At 46.7% G+C, this 16261-nt stretch overlaps 1 protein-coding gene across 3 annotated transcripts in view; it reads right to left on the minus strand.

The window, feature by feature from the left end:
• Positions 1-16261, minus strand: part of MCTP2 (multiple C2 and transmembrane domain containing 2) — a 195426-nt gene that overhangs the window by 132909 nt on the left and 46256 nt on the right. For all 3 annotated transcript variants that reach the window (XM_074354330.1, XM_074354328.1, XM_074354329.1), the window contains exons 3-4: positions 8167-8229; positions 6903-7011 (exon numbers count right to left, since the gene is read on the minus strand). In XM_074354330.1, coding sequence (XP_074210431.1) covers positions 6903-7011; positions 8167-8229 — 172 coding nt within the window. The remainder of the gene's footprint in view (positions 1-6902; positions 7012-8166; positions 8230-16261) is intronic.

The raw sequence follows: 16261 nt of genomic DNA on the forward strand, positions 1-16261 counted from the left end.
TGGCATGACAGAACTGGCTGCCCACTGCTGTGGCTCTCATCCAAATTAAGCCACAAGTCAAGTCATAGACACGTGGAAACACACAGATGCACCCTCCGCGTGCTACATCCTCAGTGTAAACTGTGCACGCGCCCTCCAGCAGAACACACCCTCTCAGCATCTCAAACAAACACGGAAGCAAAAACAATTCCTCAAGGGATAAACCAGGGGTTGGGGGTGAACAGGCACACAGTACTATACACAAAATACATAAACAACAAGGACCTACTGTAGAGCACAGGGAACTATATTCGATTTCTTGCAATATATATGATGGAAAAGAATCTGAAAAGAAAAAAAATACGTATGTATGTGTATAACTGAATCCCTTTGCTGTACACCTGAAACTAACATTGTAAATCAACTACACTTCAATAAAAAAATTTTAAGAAAGAAAATAATTCGAAACACAGCCTGCTGCGATACACGTATTAGATAAATATGGAAATGAACTGATGAAACAAACCATCTTGCGAGAGAAACCCCATCCAACCACACGGAAGGCGAGCTAAGTCCAAGTCAGAGATCTTCAGGTGGGTGGGAGGAGACTGGCTACAGGCAGCGGACACAGGCTGCAGGCCAGTTTTGCTCCAGAACACTTCACAGATTCCACTGAAAAGAAAAAGTAACCCACTCTCCAGAGCAGGCGAGCATCAAGACCTTATAATCAACCTACGAGGATGCAGAGTCTCAAAACAAAACCCAGCCCAGAAATCTCCAGAGGGAAAGATGGCTGGCCAACAAGTTTCCAAACTCAGCGCCCCATTCTCGCTGCGGGACCTCATCAGGCCACGTAAACCCACTGAGTGGAGGAAAACCAACTGCTATCTGAGTGTCAGGGTGGGTGCTCGAATCTTTAAAGTTTTTATTTATTTATTTTATCTTTTTGTTTTTAGAGGAGGTACTGGGGATTGAACCCAGGACCTTGTGCATGCTAAGCATGCACTCTGCCGCTTGAGCTATCCCCTCCCCTCCTTCATCTTTAAAGTTGTATGTTTGCTCTTAGAGCAAGCATCTTCCTGAACACGCTGACCCGATGTGTTTTCGTTGCTCCCACACAAGCACACCAGTGATCTCGCGCCATCTGGTGTTCAGAGAAGGTACTCCAACGCGAAGCAAAGCCCCAGTTTTTGCAAAATAAAAAGTACTGACAGTGACCTTTGGGTACAGTGAAAGTGACACGGTGCTGGCACCACAACAAAATGACACATCCATAAGAATCAAAGAGAAATCCAAGAAACAGACCCTAACAGATATTGCATTTTTAAAACGCAATTAAAAAGTGGACGTCAAATCATTAGGGAAAGGAAAAGTTAGTCCTGGTTTAATTAAGTAAGTAAAACTAAGTGCCTCCTTGGGGCCAGAAATCAAAATAAAGAGACTGATCAAAGAGATAAGTGAAAAAAAGTAAAACCAGACAGAAAAGAAGATAAATATAGGCTAATATGTATTCTCTCAAGAGAGAAAAAGACCTTTCGAGGTACAAAAACAAAAGGGGAAACTCTCCAGGATAAAACTGTAGGACCTGAAAAGATCTTTGCAACAAGAACTCTATGAACAAAATTTAAATGCAAATGACAAAGTAGCCAAGTCCACGTGAACACAGCCCGGAACCGGAAGCATGAGCAACAGCGATGGATGTGCTTAAAAGAGAAGAAAAGATCTTCTAACCAAACAAGCATGTCTCAGGGTCCAAAGTCGTGAGCAAACATTAAAACAAAAACAAGATGATACTTCTCCTCTATCAAAATTAACAACGGAAACCGATACACAGTGCAGGTGAGAAACAGCGGGCCACACACTGGGGTGAGCAAAATAAAGAGGTTTTTCTCCAGAGTGAGCGGGCAGTTCTGTACGGAGATTCTTGAGATGCTCAGATCATGTGACAGGGAACATCCAATCCACGGCAACAAATGACCTGCAAAGAAACCGAGCCTGAGACACCGATGTAGGCACAAGAACGTTTACTGCAGCATTATTACTACTGATAAAAATCTGGGCTAATCACCTAACCTGGAACACTGATTAAGCGAAGAATGATGTCCCCTGAAGTTTTTAATTCCTTCTCAAAATAAAACTTTTATAACATAGGAAGATATCTGTGAGGGGAAAATAAATAATCAAGTAATCTGAAGTCAGATCCTATTTCACTTTAGAACACAGTATTTTTTAAAAAATCAGATCAGTGCAGTAGGTTCAGTAAAAATATCCCAGTGAGCAATGACCTACCTGGACAACTTCATTCACACTGAGTTTTCCCAGGCCGGTCGCTATGAAATTTGCAGGGGCGTTTTTTTGAGTCAAATTTAAGATGAGAAAAACAAAACCATCAATCCACAATGGAGTTCTTCTTTAAATAATGCACCTTTAACAACGAGTCTCTCCTTTCTGCTGTCACACTGATAAGAAAGAAGAAACTGGTCCCAGAAAACAAAATGAACTGTTCCTTTTGCCCCATTGGGAGGGGGCAGTTGCAGGGAAGCAGGGTGGGTAACAAAATCCACCTCAAGAAGAGAAAAGCAAAAGAGATGCAAAAGGTGGAACGAATTACCAGAAGACTGCGAAGCAGGGCCATGATAAAACTGGCGGAAACGCCGTGAGCCGTTCCCCTTCCCAGAGGGAACAACAGAAATAAAACCCACATGAGAATAACTGGGAGCAGACGCAGTAACCGCCACAGCTGACGCTGGGTGTCTGTCGCTCTGTGGCCCTGACCACACACACATCCCCTCCAGCACACACACACCAGGTGAATCCCCAGTCACGCTATGCCGTGTCTGAGCTGCCACTCAAGCTCAGATTGCCTGTGCCCAGAGCCCAGGACTCTTTTATTTTTTTTTTTTTGATGATGGAATTTCTTTATGACAAGATGATTCCTTTTTATCACATCACTGGTGAGGGCTCATGCGTGCCTTAAATAGCTGTCCCACTATATACACCATCCTGCCTCAGTATTTTGATGTTCTTACTAAGGTTGATAGGAATCCCCGTTTTGGGCATGTTTGTTCTTTTCTTTTGAAAATGGCTGCTGAGTTAACAATGGTTACTTAAAACAATTTTCTCAAAAAAAAAAAAAAAAAAAAAAGCTGGAGTCCAGCTGGCCAAGAGCCTAGGGTGCTGAGTACTGGACTGGATATCTTCACGCAGAGCCCATGACTCTTACCCAGTGCCCCTCAACACTGCAACTCCCGGCACACACACATAAGTCATTTTTACTGGCCACAGCAGGTAAACAGAAGAGACAGGGCTGGCCCAGGCCCCCAGAGCTGCCCAGAAGCAGAGGGATGAACCCCCCCCCCAACGCTGCACCCCACGCATAACACCCCATAACCACACAGCTATTCCTCAGGACCTCACATGGAGTGCCGGAAACACCCTACCTGTCCCCCAGTCGCAGCTACAATGAGGGGGACGTGTCTCTCCAGGTCTAACACAAGAGTACCCTTTCCCTGTTAAAGAAGAAATGTATTCAAATGGTACCGTCTACAAAAGTAGCCTGCTAAACAGTAGGAGGCAAACAAGACCACAATCAGAGGTGCTGGACATTGGAACATTTCGGTAGCTGGTTAGTGGTTTATTAAACCACTATTGCAATAGCCTGGCCCACTTTTCACATTAGTAGGAGGTCTTTACAATTTTTGTCTAAACTATTCCTTTCATACAGGAAAATGACTGTTTCAATGCATTCTTCTTGTAATCTGCAAATGAAGCTGTCCCTGCTTGAAAAGCACAGGACAGCTGTCTACCGGGGCTGGGATTAGACAATCCAGTTTGCTGGATGAATGGGTCGTGAATTTTCATCGTCTAAAACTCACACCAAGAGGAGGACCATGAACTCTCCACCCTCAGGCCCACAGCTCAAGTGACTTGTCCGCACTGCGGCTGTCACAGTGAACTCCCGCAGTGAATTTTCTTTCCCTTTTGCAATACTGCCATGTGGCCACCAGAGGGCATCGGCAGCCTAGTACTCTATCTCACAGCAGGACACTGTAACTGCCTTCACGTGGAGGAAAAACACAGGGTTTAATGCAAGAGCTGTTGTTCTCCAGGAATTAATGCTCCAGGGTTTCATCCAATGCTCTGCTTGGAGTGGGGCATTTTTCCCAGGACAAGAGGCCTGCCCATGTCAAATGGTGCTCATGCCAGGCCTAGAAAGCAGGGCTGCTGGCATTAGCACCTCCAGTCCCAGGACACCAAAGTTATGTTCTTAGCCGCGTTCCTTTCTCTGGGAAACTGAGCCAGTGTGCAACTCCCTCCACGCACGAACCAAACTGTGAAGCAGTTGGACTTAAAATGAATGGGTCAGTATCACATTCCTTCTGCTTTACCCATCTCAAAATTACAGACCCCCACGAGCTACCGGACAACGGCTTGGACGGAGAACATAAAACAGCCGTGTGTCTAATTTGGCCAAAAACGATACAGCGAGGAGGGAGGGTATAGCTCAAGTGGTAGAGCGCGTTCTTAGCGTGCATGAGGTCCTGGTCCAATCCCCAGTACTTCCTATAAAAATAAATAAGCCTAATTACCTCCCCCCTCCCGCTGCAAAAATAAAAGAAACAATACAATAATAAATAAACATTTAAAAAAAAAATACAGCCTGTAGAGACTCCCAGAGAAAAGAGCGGGGAGGAAATGGAGAATATAAAGGAGTAAAAGGAAGAAGTTAGGATGAGGGAGAGGAGTAGAAAGAGCAAAGGGAAATGAGATGACGAGGCGGAGGGGAGAGGGGACCGGCAGGCAGGCGATAGGCCGGTGCCCGGGACAGAGCAGGGACAGGAGGGAGGGCTGCGGTCTATCTGCCCGAGGTGGCTCAGGAAGGTGAGCGGAAGGCCATGCCTGGGTATTTTACAGCATTTGGGTAAGGCTCAGTCCTAGCAAGAGCGTCGTAGCAACCCAAATTGTCCTGCCGCCTCCCCGTCCCCTCAAAACGAGGCTGCTTAATTAGCAGGGGGCTCGCCAGGCCTGCGCTGAGTCAAAGCTGAAGGGCCACGTACGGCAGAGTCGAAGAGACATCCTGGAAGAACGGGAAGATGACCTACCGATAAAGGGGCAATCTGCCCCATGTGGCCACACTTCCAGAGCGACCTCATCAAAGCCCTCAGCCTCCCATGACACCGCCCCTGTGCCCATGACTCCGCCCCTGTGCCCCGCCCCTGTGCCCGTGACGCTGCTCTTATATCCATATTGACTCACGGACACAGGGGCATGTTCATGATGGCGAACTAACCTACTGCTTAGTCACTCGGGGACTCCAGCTCTTTTCATTGACCTGCGGGTTTTGCTGGGTTTACTCAATGTACGTACACACACACACACACACACACACCCATCTACATATTCTGTACAAGGGATAGAAAAGTTGACAGCTAAGAATTCTAGGATGCTCTGGGTGACAACTACCTAACACTACATTCCTGACACCAGCTCTAAACCTGCGCCTTGTTCAGAAGCCGTGGGTCCTGCCTGATTCTCCACAAAGAGCAATTGGCAGCTTTCCAGTGTAAAAGGCTTCATCAAAAGCCCCAGAAAATCTGCAAATCCCACCTTGACAGTCTGCTTCACAAACCAGCCCTGTATCTGAGCCAGAGAAGCGAGAGATTTGGATAAAATGTTCACAGTGCTCTTTATATCAGGGAAGGCCGTCGTCCAGCACCCGGCCGGCAGCATCACCACCCAGGGTGGGGAGCTCTGTTTCGGAAAGGTTGCCCCCTTATTTCTGGACAGGCCAAGTGACAACGTTTCCGATCCTCAATCACAAACCCTATAATCGCAAACCTTTTGAACACTTTTGTTTTTTAAACTGAAGTATTATTAAGTGCTAGAAACCCAACTCATAGTTTCCAAACTCTTTATATAAGGCACTACGGTCAATCCTCCTAGGAGCCTGCAAGGTAGGTTAATATGATGGCCCTTGCTTTACAGATGAGAAACCTGTCACAGAGCCCAAGGAATATTTTTTAAATCAAGTAAAGATACACAGAGAAAACGAGATTTGAGCCCAGGCGGTCTCGCTTCACTGTCTCCTCTTACACACAGGCTATTTTTATCTAAGGTATGTCCTTATCTGTGCACAGAACCACACAGGATGTTCATTACAGCATCATTTATACAGCTGAGAAAGTAAGAAAAACCCGCTATCACCAGCAGAGAAGCAGATAAATAATACATCGTACTATGGGATATCACGTAATATTTAAAAGAAAGGAGATATAGTAACATGGAAACCCAAGGAAAATCTTTCATTCATGTGGTGAAGTTAAAAAAAACTTACTACAGAATAATATGGAATATTCAGTTAACATTGCAGAATACGGTATTAAAATATCATTTTAATTAAGAAATGTGTGTAGGTATAAATGCACAGAAACAGGTAGCAAAGGTGAACAGATCCATCACATGCAGATAACAGATGTTACCCTGAGGGAGGGGAGCAGCCCAGTGGGATTTCAGGGCAGGAAGGAGGGTGGTTCAAAGGGCACCTCCATCCAAGTGTATGTCTGATAACTCAGAATAAGGATGTATTCACAGATTTCTCACGGATAATTAAACCAGGATCAAGGAAGTGTTTTCTTTCGCAGCTGTTACATGCCAGCCATCAAGTACTTTACGGCGATCTTATCTCATTCTAGCACAACTCTGATTAGTCATATTTGATCATTATGGTCAATGGAACAGGAGAAGAGAACGGTAAGATGCCCCGTGTTTACATCATTCACCTTGCTACCTGGAGAAGCTTAGATTCGTGTTCCAGTCTCTCACCACCCAGGCTGAGGTGGAAAAGGCTGACTAACAAGTTGGAGACGAGGGCTGAGAGGAGGAGGCGTGCAGGCCACCCCCAGCGCGGCGGAGCCCGGCCTTACCGCAGCGATCCCGGATCACCAGGTTCCGGCCCTCCTTCAGGTGGATGGTGAGGAGGTAGGCGAAGGTGCTGGGCAGGCTGCTCAAGCCATCGCCGGCTTCCCTGAGAGTCTGCACAAATGGAGAGGTCAGTTCAGGTCAGTTGTCTGGGGCCCAAGAAACAGAACGTCGGAGGGAAAAGGGCGACCCCTGTCATGGCCCATCTTCAGGGGCCATCCCCACTCCCACCCACGTGGAGGACGTGGTCACACTGTTCTGTTAACACGTCCTGATCTTCCTCCCCAGCAGGAGTCTATCAGAATTCATGATAATATCTTTGCAGTATTAACTTTCCAAGAAGAGTCAGATAAGGTGCACGCCAACACGTGAAATCCCCTTAAAGCCCACGTCCCGCAGGACCCTTTATGTCATAACTTCCGGCGGGGCACGCGGAAGAACGGCTGTGTTCAAGCTCCCATGAACAGGTGTCCACACCTCCGAGCTCGTATGGATGAGGACTCCCACTTCTTCCCCCAGAGCCCCGCCCACCTCCATCAATTCCGGTGCACCGCCCCCCCCTCCACGTGTCATAGCAACGCTGCACTTCATGACTGACTCAGCCCACTGCCTACGGAACCACGTCCATACGACAGGGAGCCTCCCCTGTGTCCACGCGGGACACACTTCCTCTCTGTTTAGTGCTCCCCTGCCTGTTGCATGTTTTTCTTTTATTCCCTGTGCCCCACGGAGGCATCTCCTACACTTCACCCTTACCTTCCCCCAAGTTCACTTCCCTCTTCAGGAACACATCAACTCCCACAGGCCATGATACCAAATTCAAGTCTATTTTCAAATATTTATTAAACGAATCCAATGAACGTTTTGAAGAGTGCAAAATTTCGTCTTTTGAAAGACGAAGTACAAATGAAATGATTTTATTGTCCCTTTATTTGACATTCAATCAATCGATCTCGAGGCTGAGTCATTCTGGACGGCCTTCTTTTGAAAGTTTCTCAGCCCCTGTTTCAAAGCACTTCCAAATGGCTTTGTCTCCTGCACACTCACTCGATTTCATGGCTGCTTTGTATTTTTAGAAGAATCTATTCCACTCTGACTAATCAATGGACACTGAATTAATCTTTTCCAGCTACAATTTGCAAAGTCTGTCTTTGCAGGTGGATACAATTCGGCACCCTTTAGAAAGAAAGCAGGCAAAGAGACACAGATTCAAACATTTGCTAAGAAATATTTACAGTTTAGTGTTTGTTTTTCAGGAATGTCACTCACAGATTGCTCTTCAAACTGTTCGGATGTCAGAGAAGCATTCAGATCACCACTTCCACAGAGCATCTGTAAATAAGAAAAAATAATAATAATAATAATAATAATTGCTGTAAAGAAAGCAAAAGAATATCGACCTGCAAAGATAGCCCTTATCGGGTCTCCTCCCCCTTTGAATCTGCCATTTGCATGCTCAGTTTCACACAAGCCGATTGCCTTCCGGTGTGTGTGGCAAGTCTTGGCAGAAGGTTGACTCACTGGAGTCCATTTGGCTGCAGCCTCTACCATCTTAGTCACAGATCAGAGTGTGGATAAGGCGTGCCTGATCCTGCTGGGCCACTGAGGCATCTCTAGTTCATCCAAGTCATTAGCATGCCAGCAGCTTTGTCCCAGCAGAGGACATGGGAGTAGCAGGGCCATCCTGCCAGGTCCCTCCGTCGGGGGCCTGCCTGGACCCCAGCCATCAGATAGAAAAGGGCAGATCAGGTATCAGAGACCCGAGCTTATCAGTCAAGTAGGAAATGTTTCAAATGTGATAAGAAAGACCTTCCTCCAACCACAACCTCATGAGTCTAGCAACTGTACAAGAACCAACCAAAAAGGAGAAATGCAAACGTTCAGCAAATGATCTCAGATGGGCGTTGTCTACAGCTCCTACTTTAAACATGCCTCGGGCACCCAGGAAATGAGTCCATGGGGCAATGAAGGGGGCAGGGTTTGGGACACAGACATCTGCATCGTATCAGGTTTTATATGCACGAATGCGAGGTCCAGAGGAGCTCTGGGATTTTCTGAAGATTCTGTGGTGAGGATGGCTGCCAGCATGGAAGGGCACAGAGGACGGGAAACCAGCAAATGGTCTCCCAGCATCTGGGGTGTGTTTCTGTTTGTTGGACACATTAGCCGGGGCTGATTTCCTGTGGGAAAACATGAGATTTCTTCCTCCAAACAAGGCTGAGTAACTCTGAAGCTATGGGTAAATGCAGACACAGGTGGCAGGCCTGCAGAGGCTGTTTAACTGACCCTGAAGTTGTGGCGGAGGGGGGCGAAGGTGGGGACGAGAAGCACTGTGGCCCTTGGTCCCTCCCACCCACAGCAACAATCAGGGAGGTCGTGGCAAACTCAGAGACTCCACCTGGATGGAAGGCACGCTGCCTTCCAAGACACTGACTCACTCTCTCAAGTGGAGCTCAGGCAGCAAGAGAACCTGGGTCTCCAGAGATGGAGAACATTTCTTTAGGCCCCAAGAGGGCTGAGGAAGGGCTTCCGACAAGTAGGAGCTCTCAGGTCCACCCCTTCTGCACACAGCGACATCAAGAAACGCTGCTTGGAGGCAATGAGCCCTGATCACAAGTCAGTGTGGGGACCTGCACGCCACCACCAGGGAGAATAGAAACCCTGAATATAGTTCTTTGCATCCATACATCTCCCATCACATCTGCCTCTTTCTCCCAGTTCCAGGTCCAATGTCTCTGGATTGTGAATACATTCCATTCAATTCAGGTTAATTCACGCAGGACCAAGGGTCCTTTGTCTAAGGACCCCAGCACTTCAGTCACCGGAGCCCCCTGGCTCTGGAAGAACCATCACTGCTCAGCTGGGCAAAGAGCCCTCACTCTCAACATGGGCTCGACCTGATAAGCCAACAAGGAAGGAGGCAGCCGGGACTCTGCTGGTCCCCTCCCTGTCTGGTTCCTGGCTGGTACCTCCTAACTTTGTTATGTGTAAAAAGACACCCAGGAGAGTGGACAGGACCCCCTGAAGTCCACATTATGCTGATGCTCAAACATTACGCGGCTCTCGCAATTTCCAGCAATTCCTCCCAATGCCTTTTACACTATTACATGCTACACGACTGTTTTCTGGAAGCTTAGCAATTCTTCTTCTGCCTGATTTATAAAACCAAGAACAGCCCCACCAGGCTCTCAGGTGCAGAACCAACGAGTACCATCTGCTGTCTGATCTTCTATAACCTGAACACCCCCGTTAGTGTCTCCAGTTTTATTAAATGAATCAGTGCTTCATGGAACCAACTGCACAAAACTCAGTGCTGGGGTCAGAATTTATGAAGTGTTGGTTATTAGCTGAGGAACATAATGATCCAGTATCCTCGACTGTCAAACACAAGAGTGAACGTGCTTACGGAGCCACACCCCTCAGACCAGCAGACCATATACACTCTCCGAAATTAGCCTCCCTGCTCTCAATGAGAACACTGATCAAGTGACAAGATGACGCCACACCACCACCACCATCATTTACACGCTGTCAGAAATGGACACGGGGATTTTATTCAAATACACAGTTAAGTCTTCCACTCACCGCGACGTGGAAATTAAATGTGAAGAATGACATTAATTCAACATTATCGCTGGTTTTACTCACAGAAAAGTCACAGAACTTAAAGTAATGGCTCCCACAGCCACCGTAACTGTCACACACTGTATGTGCACACGAAGGAAGGGAAGCGATCACAGTAAAGAAGAGCAGAAAGGCAACGGAAGCACAGGAGGACAGGGTTACAGCCGCGGGGGACGCATCGCTTGGAATCTTCCCCTGCACTCTGCATAGGGCCCACAGGATGGTTCACCGAGGGCCAGCTGCACTATTTACACCTTCTTTGTAAACCAAGTAAACCACAGCAAAGAGGTTTTCATTTTAAAATGCACAATTAATATTCTTCTCATCGGGGATCCCTGGTATCCGTTATCATTAGAGTATTTTGTTGTTGTTCTCGACAAGGAGAATCCAGCACTCTCATTTTCCTTTCTCAATTTTATTTTTCAAAAGTTAACACACAGTAAAACTGGCTTTTTCACACGTGCACAAAATACTTTGATATTTTAACCTCTGCAGATATTTGAGTAACCCCCACCACCATCAGGACACAGAACACTGCTATCAACCCCTAAAAGGCCCTGCGTGTCATCCCACTGTGGTCAAACGGGTCCCCCATCCCTAACTCAGGGCTGCCACTGATCTGTTCCCCTCCTACAGTTTCATTTTTTTCCCAGAATGTAGTATAAATGGAATCAGACAGCATACAGACTTCTGACACTGTCTGACATCATTCGCTCAGCACATTGCCTCTGAAATCAATTCAGGTTAACATCTGGATAAACAGTTCTTTCCTTAATTGCTGAATAGTATTGCACCATTGAGTGCAACATAGTCTGTTTATCCATTAAGCACTGGTCTTAAGCATTTTAAACAAATGTTTCCAAGGACACACTCACAAAAAGATAAATAATTTTGAATATCATCAATGTTGCAAAATCAACGTCTTAACATGACATAACTCTCTAGTCATGTACAAACATTCAGAAACTCAGCGTTAACATCTTGGCATGAGGCTGTCTTCTCTCACACAACTCTCACTATTATCTTTCAGATAACTCGAGTTTGTGTGTTGTGTGTGCATGTGCATGCACACAAAAGTGGTGAGTTTTTTTTTTAATGAGAGCAAATTTGCATTGATATTTCCATTGTATCTTGCTAAGGTGAAATTTATGGAAAGGTAATACATACTTTGAATTCTCTTTAGATGAGGCTCCCCAATCTGCAAGGTTACAAATTTAGTAAAACGGGGAGATTATTCTGAACGGATGGGTCGATTACTTTTCAAAAAGGAAAATCTCCTCTTCTCACCACCAAAGGTCTTAAGAGCAGGACACTGATATGAAAAAACAACATTTTCTTTCGTGTACACTAAATGTGACCTTGTACAAATAACACCTCCCACGTGGCTGTCTGAAGGATCTTACCATGAAGAACACACAGGAAGTCAAATAATAAATGATGTAAACAATCACTGGCTATTTAAACTTTTAGTGGAAGAAGTCATAAACCCACATCCAGGGAAGCTGAGTACAAAGCTGGCTGAGAAGATCGTTTAGATGGTCTTCGGAAAATATTCAAGTGTTTTAAGTTTACCAAATGATATACACAATGTATCTTTACTTAATTACTTAACCCACATCTGCTATTAAGCATACAAACACTCAGGATGGGAGCAGCCATGGACACAGATACCGACGGGGCAAAGAAAGCAGCAGAAGGAGCCAAGGGGATCAGATGGCAAGACAGACTGTGAAGCAATGCCTGGATGGAGTGACAAAACCAAAACAACCCGCGAGGCAATTAGCGGTCAAAATCAGAATGCCAGTTCAGAACAACTGGGTCTACCAAACGGCTGAGTCTGCTCGTGTGCAACTCTTACACAATTTTTTAGGTTACTGAGCAAGGTACATACACGTTTATTTTTCCTCCACCCCCAAGATCGTTCTCTTACAGCGACTACTCTAGAATACCACCTAATGCACAAAATACTAAGTCAGGTGTGTGTGTGTGTGTGTACGCAACACATTCACTATACAGACCAGCAGACTAAACCCTACCACTTATTTTTACAGAGAAAGTTTTAAGCTTTGAAACACAGCCCCGCCGATTCATTTCTATATTGCCTATGTCTGTATTTATATATTTTCTAAGGCTAATTTCATGCTACACCACCAGGGCTGAATAGTTGCAACAGAGAGCATCTTGTGGCTCAAACAGCTGGACTTATCGATTACCTGGCCTGTTACAGAAAACGTGTGCCAACCCTGGTGTGATAAACTTTTCTTACCATGCTCAATAAGATTTGCCCACTGACCTTCCATAATTTCTTTTCATGACTGTTAGCAGGAGATAGTTTAAAAGAATTATGGTGGCCCCTTTCGCTTTGCCCAGCTTAGCACTTTGTAATTCCCAACTACGCACTCCTACTAACTTCTTATAAGTCCATGGGCTGTTATTCGTAATTTACAATTTACCCGTTTACAGATAGAGAGCCAGAGCGTAAAAGACTGAACAGCTGTCAAAGAGAAGCGCTTCCCCCGGCACCGCGGGCGTCCACTCTTGACTGCACCACAACTGCGCCCAGAACCAGGAGTACCCGAACCCAGGACACCTTGCCTCACACCGACAGGCAGCTCTGCACGGTGGGAGACAACACTCTGGAGGCACAAAATCCTGGACCTGAATCCCACTTCTGCTACTTCCTAGCTCTGTGTCCTTGAAAAATTTACTTAAAGTCCGTAACCTGCAAACATCCCTAACAGGGGCAAAAAGATATTCCCTTTAGGTTGGTAGGGAAGGAAAAAAATCATTGATTTACAGGTAACTACTGAGTAGCTTCTCTGGGCCAGACACTGTACGAGATTCTTTGCTCAAGGAGGGAGCCCAACAGATGTGGTCCAACAAGATAATGTTTATTTGTATCGCACTGAGCAGAGTTCTTACCAATCAGTAGGTCGGGGTCGCTATTCTATTATTTTCATCACTATGAGAACAGGAGATGCGTTTGGGAAGACTGGAAAAAACAACTCAAAAGAAAATGGTCAGCAACTCAAGTCCCTTCCTTAATCCTGACCATCCTTTCCCCTCAGACACCGTTCCGGTGACAGATCCACAATCAAGGTACCTCTCGGGACACTGCCATCCGCCCCTCTCCGCACAGTTTATCAACCAGTGCCACACCCTGCAAGTTGCCCATCCGAGGCGAACCTGCTGACGGCTGTTCCCAGTGTCCACAGCAGGTTGAACAAGCGCCACGCACATGCTATGAATCCATCTATCCTGCCCTGGCTGTGAGCAACCCGGCCCCGAGCCCGCAGGGCTCCTCTGCATCTGCTCATCCAGGGCCCGGGGTGGTCGTTCCGGCAGCAGAGTTCCCAGCAGGGTGGGAACGCCTGCGGGGTACGGCCTCAGAAGGGACTGCAACACCTCCCGCACCCTCACCAGTCACGTCACTTTCTCAACTCTTCCTGAAACACGCCAGGCACACTCCCCCCCGCCCCCGCCCCTGGAACCTGCGTCCTGGCTGCCCTCTCCTCCAGAGATGCCGTTTCTACAGACACACACACAACCTGCTGCCTCACCCCTCATTAGGTCTTTAAGTAAATGCTATCATCTCAGAAGAGACAGTTCCTGATCGCTGTGTTCACAACAGTAACACCTGCGCCACGGCGCTCCTCAGTGCCTTCTCTGCTTTTATTTTGCTCCATTAAATCTATCGCTTTCTGAATCTCCCTGGGTCTCCCACCATTTAGAATAGGATCTCTTAAGGAAACAGATTTTTGTTTGTTTTGTTGGCTGCTGGGTTCCTAGTGCCTTAGAGCAGGACCAGCACATGGTAGGTACTCAACGGATGGGGAAGGAGGGAGGAAAAAAGGAGAAAGGGGCCAATTCCCACGAAGGACCCCAGGACACGGCTTACAGGCCCGTCTCGCTGACACGATTTATGTTGAGTAACGATTTTTTAGATAAAACAAAAATAGTGAAGACCAGGTAATTTAAGTGTGGAGAAAGTGGTGTACTTGTTTCATCTGCAAGTTGTAGCTTGTTTCCTCTCCTCTGTGGTCTGTCATTTTGTTTCTCTGTGGTCACTAGAGTTCCTGGAAATGCCCCAGAGGGTACTTCTCTAAACCACTCTCCTCATCCACATCAGCTTGCACCCAAGCCAGCTGTTCAAAACTCCAGCTGCTGGATAACACGTTAGGGAAGGATGCTCCCCACTGTGGGGTTACACGGCTGGGGGTGGGGAGGGTGGCAGTCCTTCCACTCAGGATTCTTAGCTATAAACCATGATGATAAGCCCATTAAAGCCACTATAACTATCCCTGCATTTAAAAGGGCACAGTGGACACAGAAAAACAGATGTCTTTCTCTGATGATTAACTTTTCTCTAGATCACCTGCTCTTGAGTTCTCCCAAATTGTAGATATGCGTTTCTAAACCCCTGTTGTACCCAGAGTTTTGTGCACAGACTTTGGATTCAAACAGTCCTGTATTTAGATCCTGGCTCCAATACTTGCTAGCTGGATTACATCAGGCAAGTCATAAAACTTCCTCGGCCTCGATTTCATGCTGAAACGGTAACAACAAAATTAGTAACATCGGTAAACACAACCATACCCAGAGCTGTGCGTCTTTGCTGGGCACTTGTGAACGAAGAATGTTCTATTTTTCTAGCCTCGGGGACAGGAACTTTAACCACTGCGATTTACCCTCCACCTATCTGAGGCTTAACCTCACGACGCATCCTCTTCAAGCCTTTCCGACCACACACTTGGAGGGACCGCTCTCCGCATCTTCTGGTTCTCCAGCACCGACCACAGACTGCCCCATAGTGTTTGTCATTTTTTCCAGTGCTGGGTCTAATCTCTATTCCATCATCAACTCTGGGGTGACTCTCTGTATTTTCTAAATACTTAACTGATTCTCTAAGGCAGGAGACATTACTTTGTAATATAACTACTGCGGGGAATGGTGGCAGGAGAAGGAAGTAAGAAAAGACAGCAAGGCGAGAAGAAAAGAAGAAAAAATAAGCTGCTCTCCCTCTGTGTCTCCTTAACTTTAGCTTCTTCCTATTTCATCTGACATTTGTGAACTCCTTCAGAACTCATGGACCACTCAGGGCCCTCATACCACCACCTTCTCCAACCAAACTGAATTTCTTATGGCCCCACTGCACTGAGCAGTGGCCCGTGGCTTGAAGGTCAACTTCAGACACAACACGCATCAATGCCCTTCACACGGGCAAGATCTGCGGAAAGGCAATGAGACTCCCCCAGTCACATCCACCCCCAAATTAATACAGCCTGGTGGAAAACTTAAGCAAGGGAGGGGCTGACCTCTGTACCGAGTGTCAAACTAGATCCTTGGTCAGTGGGAGCAGCCCACCCAACACAGGGGGGTGGAACAGTGTATTTGACCACAAGTGATCTTTGTGCTCTGAGGAGTGCAGCCTGGTCTCTCCACCCTCTGCAAACAGGTCACCAAGCAGACAGATGGCACTTAAGTGGCCATGGAAGGAAGAGTCCATCCCAGTCTCTGTCAGTTATTTTTAGGGCAGGAAAAGAACATAATCATTTGCTTCTCTTCGCTACTCTTAAAGGACTGTGTATTCCAGGCATTCATGCATTTAAACTGGAAAAGAGAAGGTAACCACTATCCCCAGTTCATCTGTAAACCATTCATCCGTCGTCACCGACCAGCACTCAGCACAGCCCACCTCCGCCCACCCGCCGCAGACATACATCACGTCAGGAAACTCCGT

This window comes from Camelus bactrianus, chromosome 27, assembly GCF_048773025.1.
Source record: "Camelus bactrianus isolate YW-2024 breed Bactrian camel chromosome 27, ASM4877302v1, whole genome shotgun sequence".
NCBI lineage: Eukaryota > Metazoa > Chordata > Mammalia > Artiodactyla > Camelidae > Camelus > Camelus bactrianus.